A 22,746-nucleotide genomic window follows, 5' to 3' on the forward strand; every position below is an offset into this window, starting at 1 on the left:
GTGCAGCCAGACCCAGCGCCCAGCCAAACGACACCACCTCGGGGCGTGCGGAGCGACGTAGCAAACACCAGTAGCAAAACCAGTTGCTTGTGAAGCAAGGCTGGGGGTAAGATGACCATGCTTCAGTTCCAGCACCTAACCCCATGCACGTCTCCTTGCGGACATCGGAGGCTCTGCCTGCCCCTCTCCTTGTCCACCGTGTCGTGTGACTCACATGGCGCTCCCCGCACCCACAAGTGTTAGCCCCACGGGTGAGCCACCGGCCACCACCCGGCTAAAATGGCAGCATGGGTCTCTCCCAAGACCTTCAGTGCATCTGCGCCAGGACAGGACAGAGCTATGCCATGTTTGCTGGCAGTGCTAGAAGGAGCTCAAACCCACAGCACAGCACGGTGCGACCATTTGAGCCGGCCACCAGCACCCAGTCCCATGCCCTTCCTCAGCCCTGACACAAGCCAAACGGGGCGCAGGCTGACCACCCGCCAGCCACAGCATAGGCACAGGCCTGCAGCGAGCCCCAATTTAGAGTAGTACATAATTTCTTCATTTCTCACTAGTCTTAACCACAGGGCTCTAGCCTTCCTCCTGAAATGAAGAACCATCCCTGATGGCCAAGGATCACAGTTTGAGCATCATCTCTGTGGGAGAGTGAGCTGCTCACTCAACATTTCCTCCTTCCACTCGATATAAATAAATACCTGCCTTTGCCAACCATTTGCCTGCCTCAACATTTTACATTGGCTGATATCCTGTCTACATATTTTTAAACATTTCTTTAATTTTGGACACATGCCACCAAAGCAACAAACTGATGCACACAGCAGTCTACCCCGCATGAAACAAGGTAACATTAATTTGGCAGATAAGAAAAACTGATGCAACCCTAATTATAAGCACAGTAATTTCAGGGGCAAGGGAGTGCCCTCATGAAAAAAAAAAAAAATAGCTACAGGTTATTTTTAAGGTCCACATTAAAATGATACCCAAGTTCATTTTGCACTTTTGTTAATCTAAAAAAATCTAATAAAAGTTGCCATTTCAAGTTATACACAGAAGGAGGAAAATAAACAGATATACAAATTAAGATACTATTTCCTTGGCACAAATTCAAAAGGGCTCTAAAAACTGAAATTTGGCAGACAAGTATTTTCTATTTATAGTCGAAGCAGAGACAACCACTACAGCCCAGGCTAGGATTCAACTTCCAGTATAAACCCTCCTCATACAGTTTCTCACAGCAAACTCTTTCAAGCAAATTCCTTCGGGAGAAAAGTTTTTCCAGAGCTTAGTGTCATCTGCTCCTAACCCCAACCCTTTTTTTCAAAGAAAAATTTCCACGGCTTTTGTTTCATTCCTTTACAGACAAAACCACACCTTGTCTTCTGATAAAGCACTTCTGTGCACAAAACAGTAAACAGATTCTATTCACACTTAATTTTAGCTCCCAACAAGAGAAAACGGGTCAGTCATTTTTAAGCAAGGTTTTTTACTTTGTTTTGCTTCAGGGGGACTGTCCAGTGGAGAGTTATGAATCCAACCTACAGCCAAGGAAAAAAAAAGACTCCCGTGCACAGCTAGCTGCTCGGGTTTAATGTTTAATTGAAATTCTGCAGCAGTGGGGTGCGAGAAAGCACATAAAAGAACAAGGTCTTCTGGATCCCAACTCAGAAATGCTTCAGGAGTCCAAGTTCAAAGTCCAAGAGGGGCTTCTAAGCAGAGACCAGCTAGGAAAAGCCATGGTGTCATCCTACATGTACACAATTAGCATCTAGCTCTAGAAAGCAGGCAGCATAAAGCAGAGGTATCTTGTGCTCGACCCCTATACAGAAGGGCAAATTGTAACTTCAGAGACTTTTTTTTTTAAAGAGTGAACATGAAATTTAATCCTGAGCAATCAGCTTTTAAGTTACCTGTTGAGAAAGGTCTTTTTAAGGTACTTAAATTATTTTATTAATGGATTAAAAAAAAAGTACTGAGCTGAATATTGGCATATTGTTAGCAGAAATACATGAAAAGAACTTTATTGTGAGATAAGCTGCTGGTGGTAATTAAACTCCCTTGATTTTTCCAAAATTAACAATATAATTAAAAACATAAGTAATAACTTACATGATCTCTACATAATCTTAACTGTCGTATCAGTTACAAAAGTTCTAGTAATAGATCAGCTGATTTGACAACTCCAACATTCGCAGACTCTGGGAAAGGGATTTACTTTTTTATCTTGGTGAAGTACCAAAACCCTGCAGTAGATCACCACTGTTCTAACTGAACGTTCATCAGTGTTGCCTACCACTCTAAACCCGTGCACTCACTCATAGGAAAGTAGTTCAGAATTTACACTGATGTGGCAAACCATCACTGTTTTTTATACTACAAATTTAACAGTCTATTGCATCATCCTTCTCTCCCATTTTTTTTTTCCAAGCCATACAATATTTATGCATGAATGATTTATGGAAGTATGTAAACACATACCCTACAAGTGATACTTAATATAGAACATATATCAGAAACAGTTACTAAATGCTTCCTACATGACATGAAAAAAGTTTTCCAGTACCCATCAGTATGTAAACAAACAGAAGTGTAATCCTCTGGTATCTAATCATTGTACATGTAACACGATTTTACACATACTTGTAGCAATAAAGAAAAGGTATTTTTGAAGCCTACATGAATAGGTAAGGACAAAATCAAAGGCGATCCAGTTACTGTAGTGTTACAACTTATCACCTGAGCTGCGCTGAATTAGGCTGTCTGTGTTCCCAGCCCAATGCAACTGTAAAGAGAAGCATTTTCACTTCCACGGTGTACTACATTAATACATTCACCTCTTTTTGCAATGGAGTAAGAGCATACACACACAGTCATTTACTGCAAATTAATTGGTGACTGATAATTTAATGGTGCTCATTTGCTGGCAACTCTCTGTTGTTTTTCTACATATTAAAGAATGGGCACCTTGAAAGATGTATTGTACTAAATAAAGGACCCTTTAGAATTAGTTGGTTTTTACTTGCTCACACCAAAACAGAGATTTAAAATTCTCACAAATTCATTAGCTTAAATTTCAAAGCCCTGATTCTGCAAACACTTACATATGTGGTTAATTCGGGTTAACACTTGAGCACACGGTTAGCTCACCCGCTATCCCACCGATGTTATCTCCTTGGCCATCCCAGAAGTCCACCAGTCTAAACGATCTGGAATTTTTTGTTCTTGGGTTTCTTTCTCCACCTGATTCAAATGTTCACACCAAGCTAATGAAACAAAATGCTTTCACATTCCTTAAAATTTTGTTTCATTAGCATGATTCCTTCCACTGTGGCCTGTCAAAAACACTCTATGATCTCCTGGAAAAGTAAAATAGCGTGCTGCTTAATTTCTTAACAGCCGCGCAGATGAGGAAAGCCGAACACAGAGAAAACTGTTGACAAGATCTAAGCCTGAGTTAGTGCTAATAAGTTAATTATTGTTTCAAAAGTAACAGACACCAAATAATTTTGAAATTACGTTTTTTAAATAAGTATGAAGTACTAAAATATATTAGGAATCTAATTCATGTATTAGCCTACTAGCTGTAGAGAAGCTGGATTTATAAAAAGGAACACTGCCTGTGAAATTGGATTCCTCAGAAATAAAACCTTTTTTTCATTAAATCAGACAACTCAACTTACAAAGGTATGCAATACCAACCCGCATGGATCAAGTTGTATTTTACTCACCATACTGGAAAGATTTCTAGAAATCATCTATAAGCCACTTGAAATTATTGAACTGGGGACATAAAATATTTCTCAATTTACTTTCTTAGCTTATCACAATCAGCAGCCAGCGAAGGAGCTCCAGAGCTGCTGAGCTGAGATAGAGCAAACACCACCACAAGCTCCTTTACATGAAGTAACTTCCTCAGTTTTCTAAAATACCACAACTCGGTCATACTGTGCATCCCCGACCCTTCCCCGTGCTCAAGTATCTTTGGTAAACAGCTCTCACTTAATTCATCGGACACCTTTCACGGGATTTTAGCACGGCTTTACTTGGATCACAGCTGAACACAGACTTCTTCACGCCTTTCCCTTCAGCCCTGGCCTTGATACGACTTTGCTATTTTGGAAAACGCAACCGCACAGCCACCTCGCAGCTACGTGCACCCCTGCTATCTTCTCTTCCCAGCCTGACCCTGGACTCCTATACCGACTTGCTCCCCGCTTTGCCTGCTCTGGCAGACATCTACCCAGCTTGAGACTGCACTGGGAGCTTGGACATGAAGTTTATGTGAGCTATATATTGCAGAAATGAAAATAAGAAAAGCTGTAGGCAATACATTTATCTCTATGCATGAATCTTTAATTTTCCCAGAAAATTACCGAAGCAGGCATTGAAAGAGCTGTAGCTGGGCCCTCAGGATATGAGCAAAGGACCCCATTTATGGTAGTCCCTGCAGCATCTCCAACCAGAAACTGGAGTTCCTTCATAACAACTCTTGTCTTCCTTCCCCAGAAATGCTATTTTGTTGTGAGAAAAAATAGTCACCTCAAAAATGAGCCCTTTAAACCCTTTCTGGCCTTTTATCCAACTCCTTCTGAATGAAGCTTTACTTCTCCTGAAGTTCATCACAAATAGGTTTTTTAACAGACAGTACCTTATGGAACTGAGAAGAAGTATTTTTTATGTAAAAAGCAGCTTAATTTAAAGATAAAAAGAGTACGGCAAATAAGTAAAATATAAGTGTTAACAAAGATAAGCTGATTTACGGTTTTTTATTTCTATTCAAGAAGCGCCTAAGATCTTCAAACAGGCATAAGGGCCGCACAGTATTAGATAATGCACAATGGACAAACATCACAAAAATTATTCTCACTGCAGATAAAGACAGAATTTAGTATGCAGAGAAAGTATGCAATAGGTGAACAAGCAGATGAAGGGGGAGAGTATGTAAAGGTTAAAAAGGCAGCAGCAAAGACAGGTGCATTGAGCACAGGCACGAATGTGAGGGTTAAACTGAATAAAAGGGTTGGGTTTATTAAAAGTTAATTTCTGCTATCTCCACAGATGATTACACAGAAAATAACAATTTGACTAATTAGTTAATATTTGCACAGTACTTTGAATATATAAAGTGATATATAAGTTAATATCATTTCAATTAGACTGGAAATGAGATAGAATTATCAGTGCATTTATTAATATTTAATATGTTCACTTTCAACAACAGCAACAAGCTTTACATTTTAATTGTGTACTTCAAAACATAAAGCTTCAAGGCCCTGTGAAGGAACTACAAAGTGTTCTTCCCAAGATCCTACCAAACCCCCACACCTATTACAAACAAACATACACTGATTTTTAACCAAACAGACAGTTAAATTAGGAACTCTTGATTTGGAGATGAGCGACAGGGTCCACGGGCCATGCTTTGTCGCTTTTTCTTTCCAAAATAGATTCCCTTTATGATCGGGTCATTCATTTTTATGGCCTGAAGGCACATCCAATTTTTGTGAAAAGCCTCCTAAGGGCTACTCCTCCACCACACAGCAGTGAAAGAGGTGATAGACCACAGGGCCTGGGGGTCTCCAGATGACGGCCAACAGAGTGAACTAATCCCGTTTTACACAGTCGCATCAGCTGCATTGCACTGGATCAAAAACAGTGCCCTGCTTAGGGAAGGGCTGCCACCCCTTGCTGAGGGTCTTCCCAAAACGGGAAGCCAAGCGGGGCTTTCTTAAAAAGCATCGTCCCCTCAGCCAAGCCACTGTGGAACACTGCCCCGGCGCCCCCAGCTGCAGGCCTGCCTCCGCAAGGCAAGGGGGGAGGCGGCACCTCATGCCCGTGCTGCCGCGTCCCTTGCAGATCTCTGCCATGCAAGTCTGTCAGCACTGAAAGCAAATGCAGCTTCCCATGGTCTGTGCTTCCCCAGGGACCATGCAGCCAGCTGGGAGCTAAATCAAACGAGCAGGCTAGAAGTTTCAGGGTTATCTGGCCTCCTGTTTGGTTTCACTTCAAGAGCTGTCAGGGCAAAGCCATCAGCCATGAGCATAGCATCCAACGCCACCCGTTCATGAGTGTTCACCCAATTACGCTTAACACCTTCACAATGCTCCAAGCAGCAGTAGCTCTTTACACACCAGAGTAACTATAGCAATAATCACAAGGAAATAAAACTGTAGATCAAAAACTGAGAAGCTAAGTTCTTATTAATTTAGACAACTTCTACTCAATGGCATTTTGAGAGGAATTCTTGAAAGAAAAGAATAAAAACTGGAGTGCAGAAAGAGTTATTCAAAGTTGGGTTTTTTTAAGTGCCTTCGTTAAATACTATATTACGTGCTCTTATTTGAAAAACATCAATCAAATTTATAGATTCATGATAAATAGTTGTAATTATAGCTGCCTGAAAATAATTCAGCTGTCACGTTTACTCTGTCAAAGTAAATAACGCTGTCATTTTAGTTGATGTGTGTGACTTGAGTAAACATTTCAAAGCATGAATTTTGCAGTAAGATTTTTTCACTTGAAACAATTGCTCAAATTAATTTTCCTTCCAACTCTAACTTATTATGCTTATTTTCTTAGTAAGAACCAACTCTAACAATTTCACCAAAGGATCTTGAAGCACACTGTGGATATATAAATCATCAATCATACCAAATGCGCACTAAAACACATGACCTGTTGGCCAAAGGAAAAAAGTAGCTTTTGTACTACTCCATCCTTGCAGCTGTAGTGCCTTGAAGCATTTCAAACACTTTAACTTTACCCCTATACCACCCAGGCATGGTAGGGAAATAGCATCACTCCTGTTCCACAGATGATCTGGGGCAAAAATACTTTTCACAATTAAGAAGTTAATATTATTAAGAAGTATTAGACAGAGCTGGATGTGCTTAAGCTGGTCTCAATGAGGTGGAGAGAAAGAGAGACACCAGGAGAGCTTTCTAAAGACAGACCTTGATGGAACACACTTCAGAATATATTGGTGGTACAAAAATTTCCATCTGGGGGCAACAGAAAGCATTATATTTCACAAAAAGGTCATTTTTTACTGAAAATACAGGGAAAGAAAATGTTACAGCTTTTCAAAAATAAAATGAGGGAAACTGAGTGACTGCTTACTTCATCAAAATATGGAAACTAGTATTAGATCTTTTTAAAAAACCCCAAACATGCCAAAGGTACTTGGGAAATTCCTATTTTCAGGCTCACATTCTGCTGACAATTCCAGTTTGGATCCCTTCAGTGACCTTAGCATTAGACTCACTTCACTGTCTTCTATTTATTAGCAGTGCGACACTATCAAAAATGAACATTGCAGCAAAATATTTTGAAAAGTTCTGTTCAATAACAGCTGAAGGACAAGACCTCTCAGCACTCTATTCTGGATTAATGAAAAAAAAAAATAAAATCCCACAGTACACCCTCAGCTTTGAGAATCAATCAATTATTTCTTCTTAAGACATGACAACACTGTTAACATTTCCAACCCAACATTTTTTTGCCTTCAACTCTTCACCTGTTAAATGGGCACAGTGCTCCTTACCGTCTCTGCTAAGCATTTGAGCCCTTACATAAGAAGCAGGTGTTAGTACTTAAAAATGACCAGTTAAAAACATATTGTACTTACGTTATTCTTGGCAGTTTTGAAAAGCAAAAAAACCTGGTTTTCTCCGATATACGTTCGTTTTAGACTACACCACTTTTCAGTACTGTAAACGGAAGATAAAAGCAATAAAATTGCACTGACCTTTTCCTTAATGTAGACTCACAAACCTTGACCACCCTGATGACCTCTTTAACAGTACGTCGGAAATCATGCATTCTTGCTGCCACTAGCAGAGCTAGAGAATAAGCAGGGAAAGTCAATGTCAAAGAGGAAAATTTCCTGAAGAAAAGCAGAAAACAGTCAGATAACTATAGCCTCTCTTTGCCCCTGCCTTTGGCTAAAAAGCTGTAAATGCTTATGCTCAGCTTGCCGCTGAATACAGGTGATTGAATTGACTTCACAAACTTTGCTTCCTACCCAATAAAATTAAGCTGATTGCAAACTGCACCCTGAAAAATTCTGTGCTTCAGCATTTGGGCAACCGTGGCCAGCTACTGAAAATACAGCACAAGAACATCTCATTGATCCCATATTTTCAAAGCTGTCATCTTTTCAGCAGAATTTACTAGTCCTCAATAAAAAGATCTCCAGCAAAACACTGAATCTGCCTAAGCTGTTATCTTCATCATGGTCACCACTACCACTGTCTCGCTAGTGGCCAAGTACTCTCTGGCAAGACCCTCTACACAGCTAGGTAACTAGCACTGGCTGCATGTTCACAAGTCTGTTGATTCAGAGCACTAGCTCCGTTTTGAAGCATCACCCCCACCCATCAAGCAGTGGGTCAGTGCACAGAACAGTTTTAAGCATGCAGAACTGCTTCTTTTCAGTGGAAACTAAAACAGAGCTCTACTTCAGGTATATGTGTGAAGTGCTCCAGTTTCTAATGGGAACATCAGAGGCTGAACTAACAACTGGTCCTTCAAAGAACTATGCGTGGCACAGACATTTAGCCCAGGGAAACAAGCTAAAACCCGTCCACAGTACACCTCACGAACTGTATGTTGCATGGATGGATGCAGGGGACTCAGCACCTGCTTCCATCTATTGATCCATCTCTGTTGAATCAAATTACTTGCTCATGTGGATACAGTCTATGTAGTGAATGAAAGACCAGGCTGGTCTCCCATAGAGTCTATACCCAAATTTTTAGCAATGTGCAATAAGCAAGTACCGTTAACAAAAAGAGGCTAGAAATTTCAAGAAGACTGCACAGTTCTGGGTTCCCTAAGGTTTGACCACTATTTCTCGTTCCAGCATGCACATGTAAGATCTTTCAAATAAAATAAAGTGCATATATAAACTCTGTGACTATCTACACCCTTCATTACTCTGACCTCACTGGCTGGTACTGTCTACCTTTTAACCTAGCCCTCCCAAACTGGTAGGTTTTACGTAAGCATCATGACAGCAATGGATCTTGGAAAAAAGATGAAGAAGTAGAGGGAAATAATTTCACAGAACAGGTCAAAGAGGGCATCTCTTGCATAAGACTCTGTGTAAAGACACAAATCAAAGTGCTTGCGCTAATGGTGTCATTTTAGCTGACAAAAAAAAACCTTTTAGCAGCTAAATCTTGCAGAGAGTGAGGGTGAGAAGAGCGTCAGAAAGGAGGTTAAAAAATCCAAAATGTAAGATACAAAGGATCTGAGCAAGTAATGTAGGAGCAAGGGCAAAAATGGAGCTTGAATTTCAAAAACTGTTCCAGTGAAGACCTATATAATCTGTAGGTGCCTAACAGCACAAAACCCAGAGAATGTGGTATCACTGAGCAAATCAGAAAGTCCTCATCTGTTCCCAACTCCCAGATTCTCCTGTGCATCCCACTGTGAGGGAAGTGATACACCCAGCGTTTGACATACCTGCTCCGCAGAGCCCAGACGGCCGGCGGCCGGTGTGCATCCAGTCCCGCTTCATTCTCTGCAACAGCCTGAGAGCCGTCATGGACACCTCGTGGTTCTTATCCCCAAACTCAAGCATGTGTGCAAAACGAGGAATATATAAACATGGATCTGCAACAGAAAGAAAGAAAATTATTTCTAATCCTAACCTTTGATTTAGGAAATGCAGTACTCGAGCAGCAGCACTACTGTGAAGCTGTTATGGCTGGCTTGCTTCACATCTCAGCAAACAACATGGACTGTGCTGCTGGGCCAGATCCTCTGGTCACTGAGCTTTAGAAGCAACTTTTTAGTTAAGCTAAAACAAAACCCTTTCTTGCTTTATAGACAAGAGTTTTAAAGCATGCGCAAAGTTTTTCTTACATGCCTTTCAGAGTCCAAGGCTGCACATGCCAACTCCAACACATGAGCAGTATTACTGGTATCACTGAAATTATGGACAAAGCTAAGCATTTGCAAAAGCTTTTGCAGAATGAGGACTTGACTTAGACCCAATGCTTTTTAATGTCTCCTGCAAAGTAACAAGTAAGGTAACTTGCAGGTCTCGTACCTGACTACAAACTAAGCTTCAAAAAAAATCAGTTTGCTTAAAATCCCATGGCCCTAGCAAAAGTCTCCTTTACATCTTCAAATTTACTTCCAGCTCCTTCTCAGACTCATATTCCAACAATACAAAACACTGTTTATTGCAGATACTAAGGCATGCTCTCCATCGGCATAAATTGTTGGAACTCAATTAACGTCAACAGCGTTATGACAATTTACATCGGCCACGGATCTGCCTCCAGATGTATAAACTTATTACAAGTGCTAGCGTTATCAGCTTCAAACTAACCAAAATATGTCAGTACGGATTGTGCTTTGCCTAAACCAATTTATAATTTATCAAACAATCTTGTAAAAGCTACACTTAACACATGTTTACTCTTATTTGAGGTATCAGTTTCTCATTTCCTGCCAGCCTTTTATCACTTGACCGAAAATCCATGATGTACAGTAAATTGTTAACTACCAGGCTCAACTCAATTTCCTTAGCTGATCCCCTATGTGGGCACTTAAACTGATAAAGATGAAAATTCAGCTGGAAACACTGGAACAATCTTATGAATTTACAATTAATCAAAGCCATTTCATTTAGCACCGAGTTCTAACAATGATGCCCTGTTGCTATCCATAATTACCAAGATCACACCGTAGGTGATTAGGCCTGTCAGCCCTGCAGAAGCATTTAAATGAACACATTTATCGAGCAAGAACTTCCAAACACACTTCCCTCAAAACCAAAGAAATGCCGGAGTGCAGCCACCCTCTAAACGTGACCCTAAAACTCAAAGGTTTAGGAAGGATTAACTGATCCTGATGACTCGTAAGGGTGGTTGCTCTGCATTCCCAAGTATGATTTTAGAAAACTGCACTCAACAGAAACGCCCAGTTCCGAAATACAAGAAAAAACCCTTTCAGAAGCGGCAGCCCAGGGTTCAACAGACATTTAAACTTTGCTCTTCGCACTGCAGGAGCCTGTGCAGTGTCTGAGAGGGCCCAGCTTCAGCTCCGTGGGCGCAGAGTGGAGCAAGGCAATTCACCGCCTTCTCTTCCCAGTCCCAGGAGCATTTACACACCCGCCTTGTTGCTCCTCTGGCATTTCTGCTGGCATTCATGCCCACCCATCATTTGACAAGATATTGCACGTCATTAATTTAAATTCTGAAGCTACCAGCCAGAAAATGAATGCATGGGGGGTGGTGGGGGCACGTGTGCACGGACCGCAAAACCTGAAGGAGGCTGTAAATGCCCAGGAAGCAACACCAGCAATATAGAACTTGAATGCAGGGCGAAGGTTAACGTAAACATGTCCCGCGGGGATGCGAACTTTTTTTTTTTAGCCCCCCCGGACACCTGGCTCCCTTCCAGCGGTGGAGGGGGGGCGCCCCGCTGATGCTCACCCCCGCGCCTTCGGGGCGAGCCTCGGGCCGGCACCGGCCGTGCCAGCGGGGCCGAGCCCGGCGAGCAGACAGAGCAGGGACGCGCCGGTGCGTGCCGTAGGGGAGCAGCACCTGCCCTGCCGAGGGCTGCCCTTCGCTCATCGCTCGGGACCGGCACTTTTCGCAGCGCCCGGGCGCCACGCAGTCACAGGAAAGGTTCCGGGAACGGGCGGCGCGGCCTCCCCGCCACACAGGTACCGGGGGCGGCAGGCCCGGGGAGCGGCCCGGGAGCCGGGCCCGCCGAAGGCCGCCCCCACCCAACGGGCACGGGCAGCGCGGCGGGGGTGTGTGGGGGGGTGTGTGTGTGTGGCGGCCCCACGGGAGGCGGGCGGGGAGGGCCCGCACAGCGGGGCACGGCAGCCCCAGGGCTCCGAGAACAGGCCGGGAAAAGCCCCGCAACCACCCCGGCTCGCCTCGCCCCGCCGGGCCGTGCCCCTGCGGCCGCCCCCGGCGCCGGCTCGGCTCCCCCCGCGGGGCTGCGCGGCCGAGCGGAGCGGGGCGGTGCGCGGCGCGGCGGCGCCCCCGCCCGGGCCTCCCGGGAAAGGCGGTGGGCGCCGGGGCCGCCCGCCCCGCCCCAGGAGCCCCGGGGCCCGGCCCCCGCGCCGCCCGCCCCGGCCCCGCGCTGGCTCCCGGTGCGGCGGGGCGGGGGGGGGGGTCGCGGGCCCGGCGCTGCGCACGTACACCCGCGGCGGGGGGGCGCGGCGGGCTGGCACACGGGGCGGGGGCGGCTCCCCCCGCCGCGCCCCGGCGCTCCTCATTGGCGCGGGCGGCCGTGACGCGCGGCGCGGCGGCTGCCTATTAGGGCGGGAGGCGGAGGCAGGGCCCGGCAGAGCCGCGCCGAGCCCGGCCGCGTAGCGCCGCGTCCCGCCGCCGCGAGGGGAGCGCCCAGGGCAGCGTCGCCCGCCCGCCCGGCGCGGAGGAGCCGGGGCGCCCCGCGGTCAGGAGCAGCGCGGAGGAGCAGCGCCGTGCGGCGGCGGCCGCCGCGGGTGGAGGAGGAAAGTTGGTGCGAGCGGCGGCAGGGCCGCCCGGGAGCGGGACTGCAGGGAGCCGCCGCCTCGCCTCGGCCCGGCCGCCGCGGATGTGCCCCCGCCGGGCGGGGAAGGACGGAGCGGAGCGCGGTCGCTGGCAGCGGGGACTGGGCGGCTGGCTGCGCTTCACCCTCGCCGGGCTGCTGCACTCGGAAGATTTGTGGATTGACTCTCGCTTCTGACCCACTGCCTCGGCTGGATTTGTGGGCTGTTCTGCGGCTGGATTTTGGCTTTTTTTTTTTTTTAATTATTTTTTTTCTTCTTCTCTTTCCCTGGGGGAAGGAAGTGCCTGGCAGCCCCGCTCGGGCTCCCCACTGCAATCGTGGCAGTGCCGCGGAGGCTGGGACCCCCCCTGCGAGCCAAGGTGAGCGCTGGCACCGGTCCAATACAGCAGCATCCCTCTGCCCCCGGAGAGGTGCGGGGGATTTAACCACCGAGCGCGCACACACACCAAAAAAACCAAAAGCGTACAAAATATCCAGATAGTGGGACTCGCATTTGGGATCTGTTAGTTCTCTTGCTCATGCCACTGCCCCATGGTTGCCTCAATGGCAGGATCATGAAGTGTTTGACTTTTTTTCTTCTGCTTCCAGAGACCTTAAAGAAGTCCAAAAAGAGTGTGAGGTCAAACGGCAAGGTGCCAGGATGCTATGAGATAGTGCCCCTGTCCCTGAAGAAGAAGATGGCTGCAGAACTTTACCCTGCCAGCACCAACACCAACATTGCAAACAGTAACGCCGCCGCCGCCGCCGCCACCGCTGCCAACAGCAAGAAGAACGCCCTGCAGCTCCAGCAAAGCGCCCAGCCGCCCCCGCCGCCCCAGCTCCAGAACCTCAACAACAACAACTTGGAGAGCGCCAACTGGCAGTCCTTCCACCCCACGCTGCGGGAGAGGTAAGGGCAGCCCCGGCGGACCCCCCGCCCCGTGCACCTGCGCCAAGGCCGGGCTGGGGCGGCCCCAGCACCGGGGGCCCCGGCGGGAGGAGGCTGGGGCGGCCGCGGCATCGGGCGAGGGGCTGCCCGCGGCTAACGGGGCTTCTCCCCCCTCCCCTCGCTTGCAGGAACGCACTGATGTTCAATAACGAACTCATGGCTGACGTCCACTTCATCGTGGGCCCACCGGGCGCATCCAAGAAAGTTCCTGCCCATAAGGTTTGTACGGATGATTTCTGGGTCCTTAATGCTGCTGCGCGTATTGCCTTCTCCCCCTGCCTTCCAACTAGGTTCCACTTTTTTTTTTTTCTAATTACAGCTCTCGTCTAATCCCAGAAGTAATTCACATACGCTGCAATTAAAGGGAGCAGTCCAAGGCAGTCTTCTGCCTCCACTGCAGCTTTTAACTTTCCCTAAGCGTAGCTCTTAGCAAAAGCCAGCGCACTCAGCATTTACTGATGTGTATGACTGAGGCTTCTCTCTCTTTATTTTCCAGTATGTTTTGGCAGTCGGTAGCTCAGTCTTCTATGCTATGTTTTATGGCGATCTCGCAGAGGTCAAATCTGAAATCCATATACCAGATGTGGAACCTGCAGCCTTTCTAATCCTATTAAAGTAAGTGGCCACTACAAGTCTACTAATTACATGGACAGAATCAATGTAGCTTATAAAATATACATCTCCTAATTGGCATTGTGCAATACGCACTTATTACTGTTTACTTCATGTGCTGACAAATGCTGAACATCAGATTCACTGCCAGCAAAGATGATGATAGATCAATCTTTCATGGCCTATATATATATTTCCCCCCCTCCCTAAGAAACTATCTTTTTCCCATCTAGATACATGTATAGTGACGAAATAGACCTGGAAGCTGACACAGTTCTGGCTACGCTGTATGCTGCCAAGAAGTACATCGTGCCGGCCCTAGCAAAGGCTTGCGTCAATTTTCTGGAGACCAGTTTAGAAGCGAAGAACGCTTGTGTCCTGCTGTCTCAGAGCAGGCTCTTCGAGGAGCCAGAGCTGACGCAGCGCTGCTGGGAAGTGATTGATGCTCAAGCAGAAATGGCACTGAAGTCAGAAGGCTTCTGTGAGATAGATCAACAAACACTAGAGATCATTGTAACCCGGGAGGCGCTCAACACCAAGGAAGTGGTAGTTTTTGAGGCTGTTCTCAACTGGGCAGAGGCTGAATGCAAAAGGCAAGGGCTGCCGGTTACGCCACGCAACAAGAGGAACGTATTAGGAAAAGCTTTGTACTTGGTGCGGATTCCGACCATGACTTTGGAAGAGTTTGCCAACGGAGCTGCCCAGTCCGACATCCTCACCCTTGAGGAAACTCACAACATATTCCTGTGGTACACAGCTGCAAATAAACCCAAACTAGAGTTTCCGCTGACAAAAAGAAAAGGACTCGTACCTCAGCGATGCCATCGGTTTCAGTCGTCTGCATATCGCAGCAATCAGTGGAGGTACCGAGGGCGATGTGACAGTATTCAGTTTGCTGTAGACAAACGGATATTTATAGCAGGACTGGGATTGTATGGGTCGAGCTGTGGCAAAGCTGAATACAGCGTCAAAATCGAACTGAAGCGCTTAGGAGTTGTCCTTGCTCAAAATCTGACAAAGTTTACTTCTGACGGCTCCAGTAACACTTTCTCTGTGTGGTTTGAACACCCTGTGCAGGTTGAGCAAGACACGTTTTACAATGTAAGTGCTATTCTTGATGGTAATGAACTCAGCTACTTTGGGCAAGAGGGAATGACTGAAGTGCAGTGTGGGAAAGTGACATTCCAGTTCCAGTGCTCCTCGGACAGTACTAATGGAACTGGAGTACAAGGAGGACAAATACCTGAGCTCATTTTCTATGCATGATGCATTTCACCTTGATTGTATTCCAATACTGCAATGATGCACATTAAGGGATTTTTCAGTTTTACTATGAACTCTGCAGCAGTATGGAATGTTACGCTACTTACCTATCTGCTACATCAGGCTATACAAATAAGTGAAGGAATGCTCTTGAATTTAATCTTATTTTATTTATTCATAAGCTATTTGACTTAATTATTAAGACTGCAACAAGCAGAAAAATGTTAAATTTCGCACGTACTGTGCTTTTATTTTGTATATAGATAACTAACTTGCAGAGTGCAGCTGACTTAAAACAGAATGTTCTAAACTAGAGCAGTTTATGAATCTGTGAAATATAAAACATTTTTACTTGCCCTAAATCCTGTGTACTTGATCATTGCTGATCTTATGGCTTGTGTCTGTTAATTCACCTACAGTACAGTTAACAGGGGTGACAGTCCTGTAGTCTGGCCCCTGCTGTGCATCTACACAGGGCATTAGCTATCACTGCAGACACGAAAGCTGTCTTGCCTGGTAACGGAGATTACCCAGCAGCAGCCTTTACTTTCCTTCGTGAAAAAGGGTGCTGACCTATGCAGAAGCTCAGTTTTTTTGGGTGTGTTGCCTAAGCTGAAGACCAGCAAACCATGAGTGTAATCAGGGTTGATCAAAATCATCCAGTGGTTATATCTGAAAGCTTCTGATGCCCATTCACATACATCCTCTGACTTAACCTCCAGCTTGCCCAGCAAACGCCACACTGACACTTGCACCTGTCAAACTGCACCCCACTCGAAGGGCCCGAGTCAAGACATACAGATGAAGTTTTAATGCAGTGACAGGCTTCATCACAGGTTTAGCCCACAGCTGTGATACTGGCAACCACTGTCTAAATATACATCCCACCCTCACATTTAGAAGCAGACGTTTGAGAAATACTTGCAATGTCATCTTTTAAGTTCAATTAATTAATAATTAGAAATAAGCCACCTTAAACAAAAGCTGCTGCCTCTTTCCTCCCTCTTTTTTTTTCTTCAAGCATAGTCTCCTCCACTATGAGCAGCCATTGTATAGTTAGTACCCTTTTCTCAAAGGGGGATAAAAGTAGGTATTTTTCTCAAGTGTCTGACAATCGTTACAGAGGAGCCAATTAGAAATACTTACTGTTTTTTAATAAATATATTTTGTCATAATGACCCTGGAAAGAATACTCAAACAGCAGTCTAAAACCAGTATTTTTTCCATGTAAAACAAGTACCTCTACATTTAATTTAGAAGTGTTTTCTGTTTGTCTCTTCCTAAGCTGCATTAATTTTCACCTTGAAACTAAGCTGCAATATCAATTCTGCCTGTTCTCTCTTGAAAGTAATGAAAAATAAGGCGGCAGCTGAATTATTGAATACAAGAACTTTTTACCAGATACCAGGCTATGCTAATGAAGCCCGTGCACAATAGCTGTGCACTGCCACATACTACTATCTGGATGCTGTTATGATGATGCTCTGCATGTGAGCTGCTGGTTCTTTTGCTGCAAAGGAAGGCAGTTACATGCCCAGCTGCGTACATCTGAAGGGGGGGGGGGGGTGGTGTATGTCTTGTTCTTGAACACAAAGACATCTGATTCAGTACAGATTAAGGAGACAGAGTGGGAGTGAGAGCGCGAAAAGACACATGAAAATTCCTGCACAGAGGTGGGTAACAGTCACAAGACCTCTCTATGAACACTCCTAACTGCAATTGGCATGACTTCTGTTGGCTTAAAAGCTACAGCCAAGACAATAGCTTTTTCTACCCTTTTGACAGGTTAAAACCCACCTCCCTATCACTGTACAATTTCAGTGATTACTTACTAATAAAAAAATTATGCATATGCTTGGAAAAAGTTGCTCCTCTTTTTCCATCTAGCCACTTGTATTTCAAGCACTGAACACAGCTACAGGTGATGGACAGATAGTAAATTTGGCAAATAATTATGAAATGTCACATCTCTGTGGAATTAGTGTGTGACAGACCTGTGCAAGCTTGTAGTTGTAGACGCACACAAATTTGTTATACATCAGCCCATTGTTTTAGCATAGCCTAAACTACTCTCAGAAAATGCAACAAAATTACTTGTAAAAGAAAATTGCATCTTGCTCCCCAAAAAACACTCTTACATAAAGGAGAACAGGCTCTTGTAGTCAGCAATGCTCTTCTGCCTGGATTGATTCCAGCTTCATTTTTAAGTTACCACTCTGGTATTCATCACACAGTACTATGTACATATACATACATGCATATATATTCTTGTCAAGTAACCATGCAGAAAATACACCCAAATACTCAGAAGTCAACTCAAAGAAAATACCTATGGCTGGAGCATTTATGCAGAGTTCTCTGGCCAACAGAAGGAAAGTTTTTCCCAGCACATAGACATTCACCTATTAAAAGACAAAAAAACCCATTATTTAAATCTTAAACCACAAATGCTTTTAATAGAACATTTATATGGAAAGGAAAAAAACCCCAACTTTTGGGATCTTAAACAACCTGCTTTAAAAAAATTCCATTGAAGTAACACAAGCGATATTCATTAGGTATAGAATAATACTTGGTGCTTGTCAAGAGCTGCACAAATTAGCCTTGTAAATCAAAGCGTAAGCTTATTTCGAAAAAAAATGAAAGTTGTTCATCATGCTCTTCAGTGGGCTCAGTGTTGCTCTAGTACTTGGACAATTTTTCAGCTGTCACCTAACACTGTAAAGCATGAAGTAGACTTTAATATAATATCAGTACTTGTAAAGTGTTATTTATCTTGCAACATAACAAAACCTGTGCAAATACTCACAAGTTAGTGCAAATTTCAGCTCTGCATGATCATGTGAAGTGGGATAATTAAAGTATTGCACAAGCACACACAAAACTTTTCCACCAAAGCAAGGAGTGGTGCTACATGCTCCAAGGGTTATTTGTCAACTCTTAGTGTTTGGACATTGACCCAGATCACCCTATTTTGAAAAAAAGATAAATCAATTCAGAAAAGCCCTAAACCACACTAAACCTGCTAAGGAACCAGGGACAGAGCCCTGCTCCCCTGCCCTCCTTCACTGTTGCACTCAGGAAGATACAAACTGAAAGAGGAGTTACTCTTTATAATCTGATTTGCAATTTATAGCATAGGCAGCTACATTTGTATTTTTAAAGTCTGAGGAAGTTTTCTTTCCCTATCTTAAGATGTGTTTTTGTGGTCAGCAGGAAAGGCAGGATATACTTCAGTTCGCAATCAGCCCCAAATGTTCCCACAAAGCTCCATGAACACCTTGTTCCCCCAAGGTGTATGTAAAGGCCAAAGTTAGTATTAAAAAACAAAACAAAAACAACCCAAAACAACAAAACCCTCCATCCTCCTACACTACAAACAAATAATTATTTTTTTTTTAACCATAGTATATTGCTTTTATGTAACAGAACTGCAGTGGTCGGTCTTATGCCAGGACAGTGAAGGTGTTTACTAAGCAGTCAGTTGCACAACTGAGTTGCTGATTATGGTACAAGCCCATGGAAATAAAAAAAAATAAAATCCTTGTTAATAAGTATATTCTCTTTCAGTTTCACAAAAGAGCTTTAACAACATTAGTTTAAAATACGAAGTTACATTTAAACAAAATGAAAACAAAACCTGACACGTTTTTACCTACACTTCCAAACTTTTCTTCATGAGAGTGTTATGTGTTTTTCTCAAACTTAAAAAAAAATTTAAAAGTGAGAACTTTAAATAAATCCTCAGAATGATCATTTATCCTGCAAGTGAGTGAGCAATCAAATGTATATGGTATGATGGTAATTCATTCCATATTTAGTGAAAAGTGCTGAGTATCTTCCATGCTGTGTGTGACCGATGGTTGTACTGGCTTAGAAGATACAGAAGTATAGTCTTAAATTTTATTGTCTTTTTCCTGAAATACCGGACAACACAGAAATACTATTCTATGGACAGGAAGGGAACAAAATATACCCTTTGAATAAGAAGAATATTTCTTAGGAAATAAGCCACCGAACTTTATACAGAAAAGTAAGCACCTACTGAATCTGGCAATTCATGTAAGAGTGTGAGAGTATGTGACTCTACCTGAGCCACAGAGAACAGACATCACTACAGCAAAGTATCTGCAGTGTCTCAGTTGGCTTTAGATGTTCCAGATTCACTGCAAGCTTGGAGTGGCTTATTTTGACCTTTTGTCTAAAGAATATTATAAAGAGTGCGGGTTTGGCTGTAGTTTTAGCCTTCTACATTGGCTGACCAAGTTTCTATAAATCTTAAACCTCATCACTTCGATCTTGTTCTGCAAGGACAGTTTCACTGCACAAATCAATACAGTTACTTCAGTGGAGCCAAGAACACATTATGTTTCCATCAGAGGCTTCACAAACTCGTCTAGTTCTTTCATTTTAGTCTAGGAAAAAAAACCAACCCAACCCACAACCTCAAATTCAGACACTTATTTCTCCTTCTGGCTTTTCTTTGTCATGACATCCAAATCCTTGATGTCTGTCCCCATCAAACCGTGTCACTTTAAGAAACTCCTCCCAGGCAAACTTTCCATAAATGCAACCATCAAAGAACAAATAAAATTCAAGAGGCATAAAGCAGCAGGGCTTTTCAGTGAAGTTCTAACAATCACAGTGGGTGCCAAATTAAATCTAAAGCAAAGTCAAATGCATAATAAAATTCCTTGATGACTATCTTCCTCACCTTGGCCTAACTAAAAGTCTCTGGATCCATGGTCTACTTGAGAAGTAATGTACTTAAATCTAACCCGCTTTTCCACTTCACCCACATCATCAATGGTTTATGACCAGCTTCAAGGTGTAGGCAGTATATTTACACAAAAGAAATTCAAAATAGAAATGGAACATCAGGGAATTTCTTTCTTTTGATCATCAATGCATTTCTTTGCAGTTTCTGGTTACCACCAATTTAGAAAGCAAGCATAATATACAGTGGATTACATGCCCATATTGTTTTTCTCATGAAGCTTACATGTTTTTAATGCCAAGGTAAAGTCACAAAAAGAATCAGGAGTATTTAATTGCTTCCAGTTTTCCTGGAAAATCAGTAGGAAAAGAGACTTCAGGCCTCCTCAAACAGTACGCTTCTCATCTTTAAAAGTTACCAGACAGTCACAGGTGCTGGTGCATGCGTCATAAATGGGAAATTAAAGATGGCATAAAGCTCACCCAGAAATCTGTAATGGCACTGAACTGCTTAAACATGGTATTTAAGAACTTCTGGTTTTAGTGGAGGAAGGCCCTTTCACTAAAATTTTATGCCACTGTCACTAATTTCAGCTACTACTCACGCACACAGGCACATCCTGTGACAGATGAGATATGATATATAATAGGCATATAGATAGTGTCTTTCCTTACTCTCATCATTTGTATGTTTTTCTGCACTCCATTAAGCTCAGAAAATTGAGAATTAATTTAGAGGCCTACTTTAATTTCCAGTTCTTTCTTCATTAAGAACTTCTTATACAAATTCATATACTCCAAGCCATCAAAAGCTTAACACTCCAAATTTAGAAGCATATGACATTTGCATTCATAAAACCTAATTTTATATGAGTCCTTACAATGGTGAATAAACAAAAATGCCCTTCTAAAAGGATGTCTCTGGCTTAGACTTGAATTGGTGCAGCTTTCAAGCTTACCACATTAACTTCGGCCTTTTTCCCCTTCTTAATTTAAAAGGGCCATACTGAAAAACAGTGTTTCCCCAAACTCTCCCCAATCAAAACTGTCAAGTGTGACAACTGTTTCATAGACTTTCATAAGACCTACGCTCTTTGTGTATTTTCATCAAATATTAAAATTTCCTGAACTTGATGCAATCATTATATTTGAGCATCAACACCTAATACAACAGAGAACAGTGTCATCCTCTGTCAGAGGGGATATTTTAAAGTAATATCTGCATACACTGATAATGTTTACCATATTATTTTACATTCAGTTCACATGTAACAGACTAAGCTTAGGAGCATATGGACCTGCCACTGAGTTCTTTAAAAGAAACACTTAAGATTCTTCAGCAAGAAGGCATCTTTCAGACAAAAAGTATGTACTCAAAGAACTGCAAAAAAACCCCACCCAACTGGTTTTACCCTTTTTACAGAGGGACTTAAGATTCTCTAAGATGTTGTCTTTTACCAGTAGTTAGTTTCTGCTCTTGTTATAGAACTTTATATTAGTTAAGTAACTTGGAGAAGGAATGGCTTCCAATTACTCATTTACATCTTTACAGAAAGATCCTTCTACTTGCTATACTCTTTGCCCTTCACAGTATTTTTTTGGAGGTACAGTCTTTTCATCTCACATCTGTCAGTCATCAGATGATGATTTCAAAGGGACACTTCCATGGGGACTCTTATCCTTTCAGAATTTCCTCTTGCCTTCACATCATGCCTGATGTGTTCAGAAACACCAATATACTTCCACTTTTAGAAATAACAAATACCTTGTTTTCAATAACACAGGAATTCAGCTGTTCATCACTAACACCTTTCAGAATTTAAAAAAATCTTCTTTGGGAAACAGGGAATCTCCCATTCATACAGTTACCAAGTCACTTTACCTTCTAGACAGTAGAAAAAATAAAGCTGCAATCATTGAATGGAAGTTTTTGCTTGACCATAAGTTCCATAAATTTATAAATCAATACCCTTTCACTATGAGCAATTTCCAAAAAGGTTTTTCAAGACCATGATGTGGCAATTCTGGGAAAATGTTACACATTGTGATGGTGGTTAAGGTATTCTGTCTTTTAGAAAGCCAAAGACTGGGCAGTTGGAATGCAATGAGAATTCACACTGTGAAACATCCATGGCTGCTTGCCTAAATAATTAAGCAAGCATGAAAAGCAAATGAGTTTTTAAGGAGACTGTCTGTTGCTGGGGAAAGAGGCACCTGTGGTTATTTGATTCATTATTAATATTACTAGTATAGTAATGCCTGAAGGTCCCAACCAGGTTGTTTAACTCAATCAACATAGCAATTTGCATAGGGGCAATAAAGGCAAATGCCGTCAACATGTTAATAACTTCAAGTGAACAAAGGGTATTAAAAAACGAAGCAAATGAGCATAGTCTTTAAAAAATTCTCTATTTTACCCTTCTACACACAGTAAACAAACTTATTTTTTGCATCCATATTGCAACCAGAACATTACATTTATCCTCAAAAGACAATACGCAAAACTACAAATGTACTAAACCCAGCTTGTCAGACTGCAGTTCAAAGAGACACAAATCACAATTAAGCAGCTTCCTCTCATGCCATGCTTTAAAGTGTGGCCTTAAGTCTGGGGATTCCGAAGTGAAAGCCTACTTTCGCTAATCGCATATGTGGTAGTCCTAGCATTCTTCCTCTACCACCACAGCAGTACAATTACTCATTAT

General features: G+C 43.3%; 2 protein-coding genes across 6 annotated transcripts in view; one reads left to right on the forward strand and one right to left on the reverse strand.

Moving 5' to 3' along the window:
- The window catches only part of BRF1 (BRF1 RNA polymerase III transcription initiation factor subunit), a 175,639-nt gene that overhangs the window by 79,045 nt on the left and 73,848 nt on the right, over positions 1 to 22,746 (reverse strand). For 2 of the 4 annotated variants that reach the window (XM_014278464.3, XM_055715149.1), the window contains 2 exons: positions 9,469 to 9,618; positions 7,748 to 7,841 (listed from right to left, as the gene is read on the reverse strand). In XM_014278464.3, coding sequence (XP_014133939.1) covers positions 7,748 to 7,841; positions 9,469 to 9,586 — 212 coding nt within the window. In that variant the 5' untranslated portion in view covers positions 9,587 to 9,618. Of the gene's footprint in view, positions 1 to 7,747; positions 7,842 to 9,468; positions 9,619 to 14,873; positions 15,005 to 17,654; positions 17,728 to 22,746 lie in introns of those variants that run through there. The other 2 variants (XM_055715148.1, XM_055715150.1) reach the window with 2 other exon arrangements.
- On the forward strand, positions 11,532 to 15,687 carry BTBD6 (BTB domain containing 6). 2 transcript variants are annotated; one of them, XM_055715152.1, is made up of 5 exons: positions 11,532 to 12,881; positions 13,111 to 13,411; positions 13,579 to 13,669; positions 13,947 to 14,065; positions 14,296 to 15,687. In XM_055715152.1, exons 2-5 carry the CDS (start codon positions 13,200 to 13,202, stop codon positions 15,326 to 15,328), a joined length of 1,455 nt encoding a protein of 484 aa, XP_055571127.1. In that variant the 5' UTR covers positions 11,532 to 12,881; positions 13,111 to 13,199; the 3' UTR covers positions 15,329 to 15,687. The 2 variants fall into 2 exon arrangements, with proteins under 2 accessions (XP_055571127.1, XP_055571126.1); XM_055715151.1 differs by lacking the exon at positions 11,532 to 12,881 and having other exon boundaries at positions 12,987 to 13,411.

This window comes from Falco cherrug, chromosome 7 (genome assembly GCF_023634085.1).
Source record: "Falco cherrug isolate bFalChe1 chromosome 7, bFalChe1.pri, whole genome shotgun sequence".
In the NCBI taxonomy this organism is placed as follows: domain Eukaryota; kingdom Metazoa; phylum Chordata; class Aves; order Falconiformes; family Falconidae; genus Falco; species Falco cherrug.